This window comes from Solanum pennellii, chromosome 10 (genome assembly GCF_001406875.1).
Source record: "Solanum pennellii chromosome 10, SPENNV200".
Lineage (NCBI taxonomy): Eukaryota > Viridiplantae > Streptophyta > Magnoliopsida > Solanales > Solanaceae > Solanum > Solanum pennellii.
In genome coordinates this window covers 2,957,400-2,976,603 of record NC_028646.1, presented here as the reverse complement: position 1 = coordinate 2,976,603, position 19,204 = coordinate 2,957,400, and the positions used below count along the sequence as shown (strand labels likewise).

At 30.7% G+C, this 19,204-nt stretch overlaps 2 protein-coding genes across 10 annotated transcripts; both read left to right on the top strand.

Annotated features, from left to right (window-relative positions):
- The first annotated feature begins 6 nt into the window (after positions 1-6).
- On the top strand, positions 7-9,022 carry LOC107002396 (replication protein A 70 kDa DNA-binding subunit B-like). 4 transcript variants are annotated; one of them, XM_015200408.2, is made up of 11 exons: positions 3,158-3,330; positions 3,495-3,774; positions 3,892-3,979; positions 4,955-5,076; positions 5,161-5,254; positions 5,545-5,671; positions 5,756-5,916; positions 6,049-6,172; positions 6,905-7,183; positions 7,327-7,486; positions 8,791-9,022. In XM_015200408.2, exons 1-9 carry the CDS (start codon positions 3,169-3,171, stop codon positions 7,178-7,180), a joined length of 1,434 nt encoding a protein of 477 aa, XP_015055894.2. In that variant the 5' UTR covers positions 3,158-3,168; the 3' UTR covers positions 7,181-7,183; positions 7,327-7,486; positions 8,791-9,022. The 4 variants fall into 4 exon arrangements, with proteins under 4 accessions (XP_027768140.1, XP_015055894.2, XP_015055892.2 ...); XM_015200406.2 differs by having other exon boundaries at positions 4,955-5,254; XM_015200407.2 differs by having other exon boundaries at positions 4,955-5,254; positions 7,290-7,486.
- Positions 9,023-10,236: 1,214 nt separating this feature from the next.
- On the top strand, positions 10,237-16,442 carry LOC107031920 (protein IQ-DOMAIN 1). 6 transcript variants are annotated; one of them, XM_015233428.2, is made up of 7 exons: positions 10,240-10,358; positions 12,481-12,664; positions 12,870-12,974; positions 13,696-13,848; positions 13,991-14,218; positions 15,508-15,621; positions 15,717-16,442. In XM_015233428.2, exons 3-7 carry the CDS (start codon positions 12,900-12,902, stop codon positions 16,059-16,061), a joined length of 915 nt encoding a protein of 304 aa, XP_015088914.1. In that variant the 5' UTR covers positions 10,240-10,358; positions 12,481-12,664; positions 12,870-12,899; the 3' UTR covers positions 16,062-16,442. The 6 variants fall into 6 exon arrangements, with proteins under 6 accessions (XP_015088918.1, XP_015088914.1, XP_015088917.1 ...); XM_027912553.1 differs by lacking the exon at positions 10,240-10,358 and adding an exon at positions 10,394-10,534 and having other exon boundaries at positions 12,481-12,660; XM_015233427.1 differs by lacking the exon at positions 10,240-10,358 and adding an exon at positions 10,394-10,534.
- The last annotated feature ends 2,762 nt before the right edge of the window (positions 16,443-19,204 follow it).

Genomic DNA, 19,204 nt, shown 5'->3' with positions numbered 1-19,204 from the left:
GAGATATGCGTAGACGGTATATGGATGCTATTGCATTAGTGCAACGTTTTGGAAAACCTGATATATTTTTAACTATAACATGCAATCCTTCTTGGCCTGAAATAGCAGAAAAACTTATATCAACCGATGAGGTACAAAATAGGCCAGATCTGGTTAGTAGAGTGTTTAGAGCAAAAATAGAAGAATTGAAAAATGATATAATTAAAAGACATATTTTTGGTAAAATTGCAGCATTTATGTATACGATAGAATTTCAGAAACGAGGACTTCCACATGCTCATTTTCTTATCATACTAAATGAGAATTACAAATTACTAACTCCAGAAGCATATGATCGATTTGTATGTGCTGAAATACCAGATGAAAATATATATCCGTATTTATATTCACTTGTTACACAACACATGATGCATGGTCCTTGTGGTAATTTGAACCCAACAAATTCTTGTATGAAAAAAAAAGGATGCTGTAAAAATAAATATCCTAAAGAGTTCGCAGAACAAACAACCAAAGGAAAGAATTCATACCCAATTTATAGAAGACGAAATACAGGCAAAGTTGTGAAAATTAGAGGACACTTTCTTGATAACTTGTGGGTTGTTCCTTACAATCCATATTTGCTTTGTAAATTCAACTGTCATATAAATGTAGAGATTTGTTCAGATATAAAAGTTGTTAAGTACATTTATAAATACATTTGCAAAGGGCATGATAAAATTGCATTTCATATACAGACTAATGATGTAAATGTGGAGATAGATGAAATAAAAGAATATCAATCTGCTAGGTGGGTATCACCACCTGAAGCTGCTTGGAGAATATTTGCTTTTCCTATTAGTGAAATGAATCCAACTGTATATCACCTACAACTCCATCTTGATGGGCAACAACTTGTTTCCTTCAAAAGTACCGATAACATTAGTAATATTGCAAATAATCCCATTATAAGAAAAACAATGTTAACCGAATTTTTCTTAATGAATAAATCAAACAAAGAAGCTACGGACCTAAATTTATTATATCGTGAGTTTCCTGAACATTTTGTATGGTCAACAACAGATAAAATTTGGACACGTCGTAAACGAGGTCACGTTATTGGACGTGTAGTGACATGTCATCCAACCGAAGGAGAAAGATACTATCTTAGACTATTGTTAATGAATGTAAGGGGGCCAAAATCATATGAAGATCTACGAAGTGTAAATGGAGTACAATATAATTCTTTTAGAGAAGCTGCTGAAAAACGAGAACTATTACTTTGTGATAACAATTTGGTAGAATGCATGTCTGAAGCTGCAAGTTATCAAATGCCATCCAGTTTAAGACAATTATTTGCTATGTTATTGATTTATTGTAATCCAACAAATCCTAGGGAATTATGGGAGAGATTTGAAAGTCCTATGTCTGATGATTTCAGTAAAAGTTCAAATATAAATGTAAGAGAAATACGTTATAAAGTATTGAATTATATTAATGATATTCTTCATTCAATGGGTCGTGACATTAATGAATTCGAACTAATTTCAGAATATATCAAACCTTCATCAATAGCAAGAGAAGCTAAAGAAGTTCATTATGAAAGAAATATCATCGTTAGTGAGGAAGATTTATTATTAAAAGATAAATTGAACTCTGAACAAATAAAAGCTTACAATATTATTCTTGATAGAGTATTGTCAAATAAATTTGGAGCATTTTTTATTGATGGCCCTGGTGGAACGGGTAAAAGTTTTTTATATCGTGCTTTATTAGCTACAGTAAGACATAGGGGATTGATAGCTTTAGCAACTGCAAGTTCTGGTGTTGCAGCTTCACTTCTTCCTGGAGGTCGAACTGCTCATTCTCGATTTAAAATTCCTATTGATGTCGATGAAAATTTTACTTGCAATATTAGTAAACAAAGTTCACTGGCATCTTTAATACGAGATGCACGATTAATTGTGTGGGATGAAATTTCAATGGCAAAAAAGAAAATGGTTGAAGCATTTGACTTACTATTAAGAGATCTAATGGAAAGAAATACGTTATTTGGTGGTAAAATAGTTGTTTTTAGCGGTGATTTCCGACAAACTCTTCCTGTTGTTCGTAGTGGAAAAAAAGAAGATTTTATTCGCGAATGTTTATTGTGTTCTGAAATATGGAATGAACTTGAAAAACTACAATTATCAAAGAATATGCGTGCAACTAAAGATCCTGACTTTTGTGAATTTTTAATGAGAATTGGTAGTGGAAAAGAAAAAACAAATGACCGTGGAAAAATTGAAATTCCTCATTCTCTCATTATTCCTTTTACTTCTGAAAAAGAATCTCTTGATCTTCTATTTAAAAATACATATCCCGATTTATACAAATGTTGTACAAAAACTTCGTTTGTTACTTCTCGTGCTATTCTAACAACTAAAAATGATTTTGTTGATGATATTAATGACATGTTGATCTCTCGATTTTCAAACATTGAAAAAGTATATATTGCTATAGATGAAACTATTGATCCTAAGGATCAAAGTGAATACGAAGATTTCTTACATACTTTAAATCCTACTGGTTTACCTCCATACAAATTAACTTTAAAGAAGAATTGTCCGATTATGTTACTAAGAAATTTAAATCCATGTGAAGGTTTATGCAATGGGACACGATTAATATGTAATGACTTTAAACCTCATGTAATTAGTGCAATAATATCTACCGGTGATTTTAAAAATACTCATGTATTTATTCCACGAATACCACTCATGACTTCAGAAGATGAAAAATTGCCACTTCCTTTTAAAAGAACGCAGTTTCCTGTACGATTATGTTTTGCCATGACTATAAATAAAGCTCAAGGACAAACATTAGATTTTGTTGGTATATATTTACGCGAACCTGTCTTCTCACATGGACAATTGTATGTTGCTTTATCAAGAGCTACAAGTTCCAACAATGTCAAAGTATTAATTAGACCACCTATAATTGACGAAAATGACGATCATTCAACATACAATGTTGTCTATAATGAAGTCATTGAAAAAGCTTTTTCATCATCTTTGTGTTATAATTTGCAATGGTAAATCTTATATACAACTTACATACCCTATATGTATATTTTTGATGTATTTATATTATTAATAATATTGCTTTCATTATACATTTGTCTTTAGTTTATCCTCTTATAATATATTTTAAATGCAGATATATTGCAACATGGCGGAAAGATATACCATCAATATGATCACTCCAGATACTAAAAATTGGACATGTAAAGTCCAAGTTGTTGATAAAAGTCGACCAAGGGACAACAAAGATAAAACCACAAAATATCAAGTCCTAATTCTGCAAGATGAAGAGGTATTTATTTTTAATAGAATATATTATTGATTTTAAAGCTTGACTTTAATCGAGTTAACTGAATAATCCATTATATCATATTTTTACTGTAATAATATAAAATAATAATAAGATAACTTTAAATTCTACACAACTAATCAAACTTTTAATAAATTCTTTTACAGGAGAATCAAGTTCAGGCCACCATTTTCAGTACTGATATAACATATTTTGAAAAAGAATTTGCTCCTTTCAAGACTTACTTGGTATCTGTTGCATATGTGAAAGTCCCACCTCTTGGATACGAAAATCCGCTTAACAAATTCGTTTGGACACTCGACAAAAACACCATTGTTGAACCAATTGAAGAGGTGAAACCTCCAGAGGATCCATTACCACCACCAACACGACTGACTATTGCCAAATTTGACACTTTTGAGTATCAATCCAAAGAATTTGAATTTGGTATTTATAAATTTATTTATTTCTTTTTTACTATTATTCACATAAAATCTAATTGTTATTATAATAGAATAGTTCTCATGATCTAATTATTGTTTTTCTATTTTTGTTTAATGCAAGATGTACTTGCCATTGTCATTAATGGCAGTCCTTCAACAAAGACAACAACTGGAAAGCGACTTCAAGAATTCATTGTCATGGACAAGCTGTAAGTATATATATAGAATATCACTCTTGTAATTTATCTTTGTATCTTATTACTTGTTTTCAAAGAAATGTTTTTTTTTGGTTAATAGAGTTCTCTTTTTCCTTTTTGTTTTTCGTAGTTGATATATTTGTATTTAATAAAGTTATCTTTCAAATTTCAGTAACTTTGTTTTTGTAATCGTCTTCTCCAAATGGATAATCCTGATTTTTAAGATTTTACCTGTAGTTTTAGAAGTGTTCTTTGTTTTTAACTAAGATTGTCTTTTTTCTTCTTTTTTGTTTTTATTTATTACTTATTTGTGCGTCTTCCCCTCTCTTTTGTTAATGAAGAATGTCATTGAATACCATGTTTGTTTGAGTCATTGTGAAGTAAAGATTCAATTTTTATAAGCATTGATTTTCTTTAGTATTTGTTTCTGCCCTTTTTATTTTAGATAATTCACTCTCCAATATTGTGGATATAGTCTGTTAAAGAGGAATATACCCATTGCTCTGTTTGACTTCTTTCCCTTTGTAGTATGATTTACTCTTATTTCATAAAAATTAAGATTGAATTTTGATCAACAGCTAATGACATTCACGTTTACTGAGATTCCTGATTCATGTTCTCTTCCGAAGCCCCAATCAGTGAGATTAAGTATCTGTTAATCTCAATTTTCAATAACTTTATATTTCTCTAAAGTAAACTTATCTTAATTTGGTTAATTTTATCGCAAAAAGTTCACATTACATTAACTATCAGGATATATTGGCCATCACTTTGAATATCTGTAGTACTTTCATAGATTAAAAAGTTCATCAATTTCATTGTTCAATCGGATTGTTTCTTTATTTGTGCATCTCTATTTTTAATTTTTATATCACAAAATATGCTGCTATTTGTTAATAATAATCTAATATTTGATTTTTATAATTTATAATATAATATTGTTTTAACGATTTTATTGTTTAATAACATCCTGCGAAACATATGCAGGAAAAAACCAACAAAAATGACACTTTGGGAGGATTTTATTGATCATGAGGGAGTTAAACTTTTCAACCAACTTCATGATTACCCGATCATTCTTGCTAGGAGAATTGCGAAATCATCCCCGGGTAAAAGTGCAAATAATTGTATTTCCTTTTTTCCAAAAATATATGACATGATGAAACTAAAATCACATATACAAATGCACTTAGGAACATCGAATAGATTCGTTGGTTTGACGAGCAAATTCAATACAACAATTGAAATCAATCCTCCATATCCACAGGCTGCTGAGTTAAGGACGTGGTAATATATATTTTTATTTAATGCATCGAACTTTCCGAGTATTTTGACATATAAAATACATCTTTATTCCTACGATAAAAAAGTTTTAAGATTATACTTTTATTTCTTTTTTTTTCATAATCTTTCTACTAGACATATATAATATAATAAAGATAGTATAATCCTTATTTATTTTTGATAAATGTATGTACCGTATACTTGTTTGCAATTCTTTTTTGAATTTTCAAAATGATACAACTGTTTTTAATGAGTGAACATTAATAAATTTTCATAATTTTACTTGTATATAGGATCAAAACAATTGAAGCAAAGCTACTTGCTTATAAGACGAAAAGTACAACTCCATTAGGCTCTACTATGTTAATCCCATTTGAGGATGACATTATATCTGTGGCTAACATCCAAGCACAACCTCCGGTAAGAACAACAAGTATATTATTTGATTATTTGGAAATTTTTTATTTAAAACAGTGAATAATATTTTGTATATTGAATTTGAAGGGACAAATATTTAATATTGAGGCTGAATTGTGTCTTGCAAGTAAAGAACAACTCTTTAGTGTGTTAGCATGCTCAAATTGTAAGCAATTATTCACAAGATATAATGTGCGAAGGGAAATCTACTGCACAAGTTGTCACCGATCCACACATCTTATTCCTAGGTATATATATTTGCTCTTCTACAAAATTAAAATTACTAATAACTAATTAAGATTATTTATATTCTATATTCAGACAAATAAATTTCTTAACTGACGATTAATTTTAAATTTTTTCATCAATTATCAAAACAGGTGTCAATTTGAAGTTACTGTTAAGGACAACAGCGGTTTTGCCACAGCTATTGTTTCAGATGAAATTGCAGAGAAAATGTTGCACCTCACTTCCGAAGAAATTTATGAAATTTGCTTCGTCAAGGTATATATTACTTTTTTCTCACCAAATTATAACAAAGAACTTGTACTGAATTTATATTTTCATTTTCTCTTATTTCTTCTGTTGAACATAAGGTTCAAGTATCGATTCTGAACTATAAAAGAAAAAAAATATATCTTGAATAATATACTAACTTGTAAGAGTTTCAAAATAATGTACATATGATTATGTGAACATATGAGTTCCTTAACTTGAAAAGAATACTGTAGCTGTGTAAGCTTAGAACTCTTGCATGACAGAATTTGAAATAAAGAACTTTTTTCATACAAAATTTCATATCTTAAGTCATGTTACTTTTCTGCAGCATCCAAGTTACAGTTTTTGTTGTTGAATTTACAGTCAACTTTCTTTATTAAAATATTATCATTGTATACATATTTTTAGGCTTTTATCCATCTTACAAGTTTTTTCTGTTGGCTGAGAACTTTGTGCAAACTGTTATACACCTACCACAATAGGCGTGACCGTTTTTAAAACTATAATTACATGTTAACTCTAATTAGTCGAAAGACCTTCAGTATCGAATTTGAGTTCAGATGTAAATACATAAACGTAGAAATATTTATTTTCCTTTAAAATAAATTTAATATTAATTTTTTTGGGTAATTCCCTTTTCTTTCTTCATCCACTTTTCTTTTGATTTGAGAATTCATGATCAATGCATATCTTATTATTGTTTAATTTGTTATTATTAATGAAATATTTTTTTACCAGCAAGGAACATTATCGCTGCAAAATGTGGAAGATCAACTGAATGGAAAGATATTCAACATTCAAATGAAAAAGCTATTCACAAAAAAATTGGATGCAACACAAAAATTATCCATTTTGTCTTACCTGGAGAAAGAAGATGTCGTTCATGAACCAATGGCATCTACAACAGTCAATGTTACAGAAGGAAAAAAGCGCACAATTGAACATGTTAATTCAAGGGAAAAAGAATATCCAAGCATTGCAAATAAATCTAATCCTCCCATGAAAAAAAATTAAAAGGTATATAAATTATTTTGTACTTTGTTTAAAACTTTTTTTTTGTAATTGACTGATAGAAATATGATTTACTTATCTTTGTATTTTTTTTTCTTTGAATTCAATTCAGTTCTAGACAGATTATTTCTTATTGCTTCAAATTTCAGTTGAAATACTTTTGCTGTGGTTGTCGAAGAAGTCAGTTTTTGCACTTTTTTGCTGCTGCCACTGAATGCCAAATTTTGCAAGCTTCTGTTGTTGCTATGTGGATGTCTTATGTTCCTGTTCTTTGATGGAAACTGAAGATATTTTCTCCTATGATAGCAGGTTAGTTAAAAGTCATTTTTTACAGGTACTGCATTTATCAACATAATGAAATTACTGTCTCTTTGTTTTTGTAGTTATTTCTATTGTTGAAAGCTATTGTGTTCAATTTTAGTTCCTAAAAAATAACTTTCCTCTATTGATTTTGTCAGAATAATCACCTTAAATCGATAGAATTAAAAATTACAATACAAAAAAACATGTAGTAATTAAAAACTTGTGAAATCAAAACTGTTTAGTAAAACTTATCTAGAAAGAAATGATGAGAATAATCCTTCTACAATATGCAAAGCTCGAGAAAGCTTTATGCTAATTTCAGATGACACTTAGTACTGTATAATATATACCCTGCACAAGTTATGTCATTTTATATTTGGCTTATCATGACCCTATAAAATTGATCTAAACTCTGGAATAAGCTTTGATCAAACACTACTACTGGTATGATACTTTTCAAAACTATAGTAATCTGCTGATTCTTTTACATTTTTCATCACATTTTATTTGTACATCATACTATTTTCTTCTTTCTCTATATGGGTTAAAATTTGGGTTGTGTTATTCTGTTTCCACCTCTTCATGATTTATCGGAACTTGGGATTGTTAATATCATCATCATATGTCCATTTACTGTCTGCTTATGATCTAATTTGAAAGTCTTGAACTAAATTTCTCCAAGACAAGTTTAAAGGTAAATATTACAGATATTTCTATAAATTTTTTGTCCATATTGATTAATCCTTTAACATTAATGTCACAATTATGAATCAATTTCACTATAAATAGTGATCCTTTAGTCTTATATATATAAAATATTTTGAGTTGTATCTTATGGCTTACCAAGATTTTCTTAATCTTGGATGAGGGTTGTCATCTTTACAGCTATTGAGCTTTGTTCACTTTGTTTGCTAATATTGTCACTTTGCTTTCTTGACTGTTTTTGCAATCTTTTACTATAAAAATAATATTAATCTTTAACTAAGATCTCATTTCATACATTTGTAATTGATGCTTTACATTCCATTTGGCTTTCTTATTTTCTTCCACCAATTCTCTATTCTATTCCAATACGACAAAATGTAGTGTTTATGCTATTCTGGTTGACATTATCTTGCTAAATGATCTATCTATGACATAGTTTTAAAAAAAAATAACATACTTTTGTTCATATTGGTGTTATTATACAAAATGTCTTGTGTCAATCGTGAAATAGGGATTCAAAGATGAGGCTTAGTTGAAGCTTAATGTTGCCACATTTTTTTCATTTTGTGTTGTATAAGTTATGTGATGCGATTTTGTGCTAACAGGTGATTTTTTATCAAAGATGATCCAGAAGATCCAAGCATGAAAGATGCATCTGTTTTTGTCTAATTTTATACAATATGTAAATGTATGTAATTAGTATTCCCACAAATCAAAATGTTAAACTATGTAAGTATCTCACTTCGACATTCAGTAGTATGACATTCACTTGAAAATATATTATGAACAAATTTGGCAGCTATGATGTGTTCGAATCACTAATTTTTCTCATTCAAATGTTAATTTTGTTTGTTTAATATGCAACTCATTAAATTTAGATCCATTATAAATACCTATAATGCTCCCAACTACAGCATCATCAGCTGAAAGCATGTCTGCAAGCCCGGAGCAGTATTATGCATACAAATTCAGCAACTCCTAAATGTTAATTGATAATTTGTTAACATTCAACTACTCTTGATGTTCACTTTCTTCATACTGTCAATTTGCTTAATAAACAGTGCATTTGTTTTGTGAACATGTATCGTAAAATAAAATGATAATAAATATATAAAATATTAAAATATTAAACGTTGGGCCCGTGCTTAGCACGGGCAACGCTCATCTAGTATTATTGAACAATAGATAAGGGTAAGGTGAGAAGGGCGTAGCTACTCTTTTATAGTGTTGAGATACTTTTTCGTTCAAAAATTATATCGTATATATAAGTATAATAATAAATAAAATAGATAAATAATATTTTGAATATTCTTGAAACGATAATATAATGTAGCTTAGTTGTTTTAGGCGACTTGAAAAAGTAAAAATAATCAAACTTAAAGCGTTCGTGTGTTTGAATCTCACTAGTAACAATTTTCACTTTTTAAAAAGAGCATATTCACCTTATAAATACTTAGACACCCTTCATAAAATTTGTGGCTTTGCATTGAATCTAAACCAATTTTTTTGTACATTTATTTAAGAAATCCTGACTTATAAATAAACCCAAATAGATATCTCTAACTTCTTCGCCTTTAACAAGTTATCTCAAAGTTTCAAAATGGATAATTGCTCTTCACATTTATCTTCAAATTTCGATATTTAATTAAAAAATTTTACTTCCACTCTTAAATATACGCTCTCTATTTAAAATTTAAAGAGGACCTTATTTTTTTAGTCTCTTTTTAAAAAGAGTGACTTTTTTTTCTTTTTTAGTAATATTTTAAGTTCAATTTTTCACGTGACATATTTACGGTCATAAAATTAAAGAATATTTTAATACATTTAAGATAACTATAATTTAGAATCACAATATTAATTTTTTTTCCTTAAATTTTATTCCAAGTCAAACTTCGATCAAATCTAATTTACTTGTCTTTAATCATATTTACAAATTTTAACTTAGTTTATACCAACACAATTTTTTCGGATAAATAATAAGCGATTACACCAAATTAATCGTTCAATAAAATAGACATCGTATTTAACAACCATCCAAACAAGCTGTTGTATTCTATAGTTCTTTGTTTGTTGAACTCCTTTTGTGGAAAAAAAAAATCCTCTGCTGTTGTTGTCAAGCTGAAGCCTGAAGGGCCATGGCCAATCCACATATTTTTTCACACAAATGACAAAGGTATAATACCTATCCTTTTGCTTTTTTTGCTTTTTTGCTTTTACATTCCTCACATTATTTCTTCTCAATAACTCATACTATTTTGCTATTCTATTACTGTCATTACTACTCTTTTTTTTTTTCTGTGTGTTTTCAAGTATACCCTTTTGCTAGCAAGGGCTTTTGCTACTACTGTGGTATGATCTTGTACCCACAATTTAATTATTTTTTATGTTCAAAGTTTTCAAGATTACATTTTTATGTGTTCTTGTTACTCTATGGTGTTAATATGTATCTGGGGTACTCTTTGTTTGACCAAAATTTTTTGTCCACAGTTTATTTCCTATGTTTAAAGTTTCAAGATTGCATTTTTATGTGTTCTTGTTAGTGTCTGGTGTAAATATGTATCTGGGGTACTCTTTGTTTGACCAAATTATTTCTCAACAATTTGTTTCTTATGTTTAAAGTTTCAAGATTACATTTTTATGTGTTCTTGTTACTCTATGGTGTAAATATGTATGTGGGTACTCTTTGTTTGTCCTAAATTTTTTGTCCACAATTTGTTTCTTGTATCTAAGGTATCAAAATTGCATTTTTATGTGTTCTTGTTACTCTATGGTGTAAATATGTATCTGGGGTTCTCTTTGTTTGACCAAAAGTTTTTGTCCACAATTTGTTTCATATGTTCAAAGTTTCAAGATTACATTTTTATTGTGTTCTTGTTACTCTCTGGTGTAAATATGTATCTAGGTACTTTTTATTTGACCAAAATTTGTAAGGAGAAATGAGGATGTGCGTGTGTTGATGTGGGAAAGAAGTCAACAGTAGTGTTTAGCTCATTGGATTGTTAGCTCTGTGCTATTGCTTCCTTACTGAAACTAGAAGCGAATAAGGGCTTTGATTTGGCTGCTCTGGGTGTTTTTTCTTTAACCTACTAGTAGAGTTGAGAGGGCTAAAGGTGGAGTCAGGATTTGAACTTTATGGGTTCTAAATTCTAGGATAATGATATCAAATGTTAGTAACTGGGTTCTGAATTTTAATTCTTTACATATTTGATTAATTTTCTTAATATAATACAAGGTTTGAGCTAAAGCTATTAGGTTTGGCCGAATGTGTATGTTGGCTTCTAGCCCTGCCCCTGGTTATGCGTTAAGTGCTGCAGTTCATCTGCAATGATCTTCCTGCAACCTGTCTGTTCTATTTTAAACATAGGGGCCGGTTCACATGGTTAGTAATTGGGGGTCGGGGACTGGGGGTCGGGGGGTGCGCCATGATTCGTTTGAATTTTATTACATATTTGTGTGTGTGTTTGTGTTAAGAAATTTGTTAATTATATGTTTATGCTAATTCTGGCTCATTATCCTAAAAGAGTAGTGAGTGTAGTGGATCAATGATACTCATGTCCTGGATCGGCCTCTATTTAGGCTCACTATCTAGTCAGAGCTTTTGTTGTGTACCCCTATTGATATATGGAGGAATGCATTTTAGACCATAAACATATATTAAGTAATGCTTGATCAATTTGTTTAGAACACCTTATGGCATCTATGATTGGCGAGGGAATAATTAATTCTGAACAAAATTACAAATAGGTCTAAGTTAGTTAGACATTGCTACATATATAAGTTTGACCTACAAGGAGTTTTGTGCCTAGGATGTGGAGTTCTTTGTTTATGAGGCGATTTCTACTACTGTATTGGACAATTATCGTTGCATTTGCTTGATAGTCATTGTTCCGAAAATCTTCTTGCTTGTACATCACATAAGAAGAAGACTGCTAGTTTTTAACACAAAGTTCAATTAAGCAGTAGGTAATGTTTAAAGTACATACTTTTGTAATGATCGATGCAAGGTATGAGGTATCGGATTTTTAAGAATTATTTTCGTGAATGTGTTATGTAGTCTATAATTGAAAGCCTTTCTAGGTTGTCTGAATGCATGTGTCTATTTTAAGGTTTTGGAATAATTCTTCTTACTTCTTTGGCCCACTAAATCATTACATCACTTGCTCTCACTGATTGTTTATTCCCCATGAGCTGTAGTTTAATTGCACTTTAAGTATTAATAAAGCACATATATCTTGCTGTTATTAGAAAAGTTCCCTATAATATAATATGTGATAGGCTGGCAGATTTTATTGCAGAACTTTGACTTTGGTTGTTCTGCATAGTGGTTGAAAAACTACACCTGGATTCTAAGTTAGGCGTGGTTGCCTCTGCAAATCCTCATTATATCGCTCCGTTTGTACTTCCCTTGCTAGAGAGTGTAGTCCTCCTAAATCTCCCACTTCCCAAAGTTAGAAGAAAAGAAATCCATGCAAACCGAGAGTAAGCCAACGCCTTCTTATTTTCAGTTTTTCGGTTGAAGCCACATTTCCTTCTAGAATAATTGTATTTATAAGTCCAAATCTTCCTTCTTGATGCACCACCATTTAAAATATCTTCATTTCTTCCATCCTCAGATTTACGTATGTATTAGACGTGGAATATGAAACTGATACTCTTTTCTTTTTCAATTTGTTATGTCCTTCAGGATAAAACATATATATAACAAGCATCTGCAATGGGTTCTGGATACTGGCTTAAAAAGGTAATCTGTTTGAGAAAAGCAAAAGATGGCAGATCGAAAAGATTAAAGGTAAGCCTCCCAACGACTTATTGTATCAACGATTTTTCTTTAACTTTAAGATTTTAGAAGCTGAGGATCATTAATATATCTTAATTTCCAGACTCAACGTTGAGATTTACATAATATGATAGGTACTGTCAATTATGGACAAGTAAGTAAAGGCAGTTGACAAATAATACTGCAGTTGACAAATAATACTCTTATGTTTCAATTTGTTTGTTTTACTTTCCTTTTTAGTCCGTTTCAGAAAGTATGTCTCTTTCCTTTTTTGGCAACTCTTTAATTCTAACTTTCCACCTGACATGTTTAAGACCACAAGATTAAAGGGCATTTCGGTATTGTTCAACATATATAGTTTAGGACCACAAGATTCAGAGTTTTCTTTACTTTCTTAAATTCCATGCCAAGTCAAAACCAGACAACCAAATTGAAACGGAGGGAGTAGTTTGTTTTAAGGTTTCGTTTGCTCTCTCAGGACTCAGATTGATTCTTACAATGGTGCTTGTTATTAATTCCAGTGTGTGTCATGTGGCTTGACTAGAAGGTTGAAAGAGTTACGTATGTGGCTTAAATAAATTGAGTATTCTTAAGACGGGAAGTGAAATTATTAATGGATACCCTCTCATACACCATGATTCTTTTATAGTCCATCCCTTCAGTTATTTTCATGAGTTGCTTTCTTCTCCAAGACTAGACAAGATCAATCAAATTCATAGTTTTCTCGAGACAGGGAACTTCTATTGGACGCAAGGAGGATGAACACTCTCAGAAAGAGCCTTCAAGAAGAACAAATGGTGCCTCTGTCAAAAAGCACAGAGAAATGGGAATTCCTTCTGAAGATAACGCAGCCATAAGGATTCAGACAGCTTTCCGTGCATATATGGTAACATAAGTTTGGTTAACTCCATAAGTTATAATTTGCAATAGGGATGATCATGAGTGCCTCAACTTGTTTATCTACATTTATCCAAAGAAATCGCTACAACTCTTTCTGTAGGTTGAATATGTGTTTTCTCCTTTTCCAGGCAAGGAAAACTTTGCGTCGCTTGAAACGGATATCAAGGTTACGTTCGATGACACAAGGCGCTTCTGTGAAAAAACAGGCTTCGACAACCTTGAGCGCTCTCCATTCATGGAACAGGATACAAGCTGAGATTAGAGCTTGTCGAGTTCGTATGGTCATAGAAGGACGTCTTAAGCAGAAGAAACTGGAGAATCAATTGAAGCTAGAGGCAAAGCTTCATAACTTAGAGGTTACACTTAGCCATTTTCTTCTGCTCTTGACTGGTTTTATACTAGATTTTCCATAGGATATGAAGCCTTCATATCTTTATATGTTAGCATCTTTTTTGCTCTCATATACTAGTTTTTCTTTTATTTATATTTTCCGGAAAAGGGTAAAAAATATCCTTACGCTATTGCAAAATTATATAGAAATGCCCCCTGTTAATAGTTTGGTCCAAAACTTACCAATGCGTCTGTTATAAACAATGAAAAAAAGAAGAAAAGTTTCCACTGTCTAGGATATATTAGTTATGAGTAGGATCATTTTGAACTACTTCCATGTTCTGAAATCTAAACCTTGTTTGGAGTTAACTACACAGTTACCTGTGATTAATCCGTCTCATATGACGATACGTGGGAAACAAACTAAGTAGTATTTGTATGACAATAACGATATATTTGAAGCAGTGTATCAGAGATCTGATTGGATCATAATCCGTTAACATAAAAATAGCTGCATAGGCGGCAGCGCCAACTATGAGAAATCCTTTATCGAATGATAATTCATTCCCTTATAGGAGCTGTTCTTTCGCAAAGAAGCTTCTTCGTGCACAATAACCTGTAGAAGCTTAGATATATGATTTTTATGCATCTTCCCGTTTCCATTTTGGATTAGATTTACACCAAATGAACATTCTAAAACACATGAACAGCCACACTTCATTAATGCGAAGTTGTGCCTTAACGTCATCCTTGGTCAAGGTTGCAAATTTATTGTTGCAACGGAGTTCTGTTTTTTCTGGCTAAGCTTAAAGTGATTCCCCCAAAATCACTTGAAAAAAACAAATTATTACGAAGTATATTAGGAATGGTACTGCAATTAAAAGATATTAAGTAGCGAAGGAAAGCCACAAACTTTCACAATTTCACATGTAAATTTAGCAAGTGTTCCAAGACCATTAAAAAGTCCATAGTCACTGGACTGTAAGTGGCCAGTGGGAACACTATTGATCCTCCTATGGGGTGGGTTGGAAAACAAAAAGCTCCGTAGTGGAAGAGGTGGGTTTCAACTAATGCTAATTAGACGTTCCACTCAAATGTTTCTAATATTTGAGATAGTTTACCTCCATGTTACTGAGACTTTCTAAAAATGTTGCTGCACCTGTGTCAGATCCTTAAAATGTTTCACTATTGGAGGATCCGACATGTAGCAGTTGATACTTTTTGAAGAGTCCGAGCAACATAGGCTTAACTTCACAAGTTTTTCGGCCCTGCATTATGCAGTATTACTTCTCTAACATGAGCCAACGGCTGACAGGTAGAGTGGAGTGGTGGCCCTGAAACAATGGAAGTGGTTCTATCAAGGATACATCAGAGAGAAGAAGCAGCAGTGAAGCGGGAACGAACTATGGCATATGCATTTTCTCATCAGGCATGTTCGTTTTTATACAATTCTCTAGGTTATATAGTTTTTACATTGTCCATTTCAGAACAAGAATCATCATTGTTCGGAATATTATGTCACAGTGGAGAGCCAATTCCAACCCAATGTTTGGATCAAGTATCCATGATTTAGGCAAAGCTAATTGGGGCTGGAGCTGGAAAGATCGCTGGATCGCTGCTCGACCATGGGAAAGCCGAATCCCTGTTCAATCAAGTCCAAAAATTGCCAATAGAACAGCAAGCAAGACTCCTAAAAGTTATAAAACTCAAACAACAAAAACACCAGTTTCTGTTAAATCAACTTCTGCCAATCGGAAACGTGCTATGAAGCCTCGAAAGCTATCATACGAAGCAGCTGATAAACTAACTGCACAGAAAGGGATCAACAAAGTTGAAACAAGCATTGACAAACAGGAAGTGGCATCTTAGAAGCTATTGAAAGCAAGATGATATTTTCAACATAAGACGCGTTTCTACAGTTCCGATGAAGATCAAATGATGCTGAAAAACTTGAAGTTGGATATGTCTCTGAACAGTGAAGTGAAGTTTGCCAGTTTTTCGTTTAAATTTCCGAGCTCTTCCAAGCTTATGTATATGAAAGAAAAAAAAAGTTTTTCATTGGTTATAATGTGTATAGATAAAGTATTTCTGTTTATAGGTTCATAGCTCAGAATATTCAAGCTTGAGTGTTCCTTTTTAGTGTGTTTGTTGCCAATTTTTTTTCTCAGAACTTCTGTGTTGTACAAAATGTAAAAGATATTGCAGAGTGTTTTTGGTTATAGTAACATCTTATTGCTTGGTAATACTTTATTTTTGGTTATGTGTATCCCATGTTGGTTTTCATATACAAAATATCTTCACCGCGGTTAAACACTTTGACTTTCATTATAACCATCTAGACGCTTCAATTTGACACACGTGTGTCTTGCAGACACCTTAACTTCAAAAGCGCATATCTAGGTATCTTCAAGGGGTGCATTCTACATTGCATTCTCAAAGTTAAGGTGTTAACGGGGTCTAATTTAAACCAAATGAACTTGGAAATCATAAAAATGTAAACCTCTTCATCTTCATAAAAAAAAAATCGCAAAGCACGATCATATTTTTAAGGCGACGGTTCTAAATTTTTTGAAGTTTCGATTATTGAAGACATGAAAAATGAAATATTAAGGTATCACAATGAATTATGTGAACAACTTGATGGGTGGTGAGTTGGTGGAGGGACTTAAGACTTTAGCCTTTGTGAAAACGAAATTTTAAAGTTACGTTTGGTAAAAATATGACATTTTCCTAGTATAGACTAAAAGGAAAAGTAAGTTTCGAAACATATGAAGTAATATCTTATCTCGAAACATATGAAGTAACATCTTATCCGCCTCTATCCAATGCTCCCTAGAGGTGGGAAACTGAATCCTTACCAACAAAATGAAAGTCCAGATAGTCAATCAACTGAGTTATTAAAAATTATTTTTGATGTAAAACAATTTAAACTAGACATTAATGTCTGTATTTTTCAATAAAAGATTTTGTAAAAAATGAAAAACAAAAACAATGGACAAAAATCTTCATACAATAAAAGTGAAGTAAATATTTTGACTGTTGATGAACAGTGCAAAAAAGTTAAATGTGAGCATGCCTATAATAAATATGTAACCTCCATATGACAATCAATCATTGTAACCAAACCAAAAGAGGAAGCCCTAGCTAGGGTTGTTTATTAACTACTCCTACTATCCACTTTATGTGATTCAATAATTATTATTTAGAGTAACAACTTTTTTGGTCCTTTTAAATATTTGAATGTAAATTATTATATAATTTATAATTATTTTAAAAGTAAAGAATGTTAAGGTTTTATCCTGATTTTCTTATCATAATTTAAGATTTATTTTTCCTTAAAGAAAAGACAAAACATTACCATAAATGTTTGAAAGAAAAATATACTATTATTTTATATTTGATTTATTTTTTTCTTTTTAGGAAAAGATATTGGAGTAGGAAAATATTTTAGAGTAGCTATTTCTTCTCTAGTGTGAAAAGTTTTAGTACTCTATAAATATAGGCTTGTTGCTTCTAACACAATAGAACAATAAAATCCACAATATAGTCGTTTAGAGACTTTTGTTTATGGGGAGATATATTCTTTCTACAATTTTAATATTTTTCTTCATATAAGTTTTTAATATAATAATATTATGTTTTACTATAAGTTTTTGTTATCTAATTTATCAACCATATGATTTACAAATTATAAGCTTTCTCATGACGACATAATCATCCCTTCATATCCCCGACAAAAAACAATTCATTAAAACATGCTACTTTGTTCATACCTTCTTAGCTTAGTCAACTTCCAAATAAACTTAATAATCCTATCGCTCTATCAATAAAAATTAAATTCTTAAAAATAATAACTCAATGCTTTTATTCAATCGTATTATAGAGTCGTTATTTCATAAGAAATTAAACATTTTATATGAAAATTTACTGATTTTTTAATGAAAAATAATTTTGATCACTTGTAAAATAAAATGACACTAATGAACCTAGTTAATAGTTTTTTTATGAACTTCTTTTTTTTTTCTTTCTATTTTTGGGGGAAATCCTTTATTTAATATCCACCAAATAGAGTTGCCCACATGAATGAAAAGCTACTTCTTGTAGAGTTGTAGTCATCATTGCTTGATGGAACTTATACATATGAAAAATCACAATTCCATAGGCTCACATGGTGTCAGCCTCAGGTTTAGCAGAGCCAATTCTTTGTTATTTCCATCGTTTTAATTTATTTATCTGATTTTTACTTTGACATATTGTTTCAAAAAAGATTTTTAAATTTTATGATTTTGAACTAAAAATATATAAAATATATCAGAATGTTCTTTAATCATATGATCTCAACCATATTAAATAGATAGTTAGATTTAAAGAATTTCCAAAAAGAAAAGAGACATTCTGCTAGAAATAGACAAAAAAGAAAAGTAACACAAACAAATTGAAACAAAGAGAATACTAGTGTATGTTCAATTTAGTAAACTAGAAAATTGATATAAAATGGACATCGAAAAATAAAAACTTTAAAGAAAAATATCTGAGATCAAAAGATTCAATGTGTGTTCTTACGTAATCTAATTCCCTTATTATATTTGAAATGTTGAATTACTTCCTCCTGAAATAAAATAGATATAGATATAATCAAAATAGTGGTGCCTCAAATAATTACAACTTCGTTGAACTCAAACATAGTCTCAAATCACATCAAGACTCAACTTTCTGTTTATAAGAAAATATACAGAAGTTGTTCGCAATCAAATCAAAATCCAAAGTCAAAATCGAGCAACAACAACACCATGAGAATTCCCACATTCCCCACAAATTCCATAAGAAATTTCTTGTCTAATTATGAACTATCTAAAATAAATTTCGAAATTCCTTATATTAAATTATAATTAATAAATATACATCAATCATAGTTCAACTTCAAATGCTAGCTCGTAAAACAATTATTTAAACTCATATAAAAAAATGATAACTAAATTCTTTCTAGACAAAGTGAAAAAAATGAAAGGATA

Bases quoted from the DNA above. Each gene is read 5' to 3' on its own strand.
- LOC107031920 (XM_015233432.2), top strand. From the start codon at position 12,900: ATGGGTTCTGGATACTGGCTTAAAAAGGTAATCTGTTTGAGAAAAGCA. The intron at 12,975-13,695 runs GTAAGCCTCCCA...TTCTCGAGACAG, and splicing joins GCAGATCGAAAAGATTAAAG to GGAACTTCTATTGGACGCAA. The intron at 15,622-15,716 runs GCATGTTCGTTT...ATTATGTCACAG, and splicing joins CATATGCATTTTCTCATCAG to TGGAGAGCCAATTCCAACCC.
- LOC107002396 (XM_027912339.1), top strand. From the start codon at position 21: ATGGATGCTATTGCATTAGTGCAACGTTTTGGAAAACCTGATATATTT.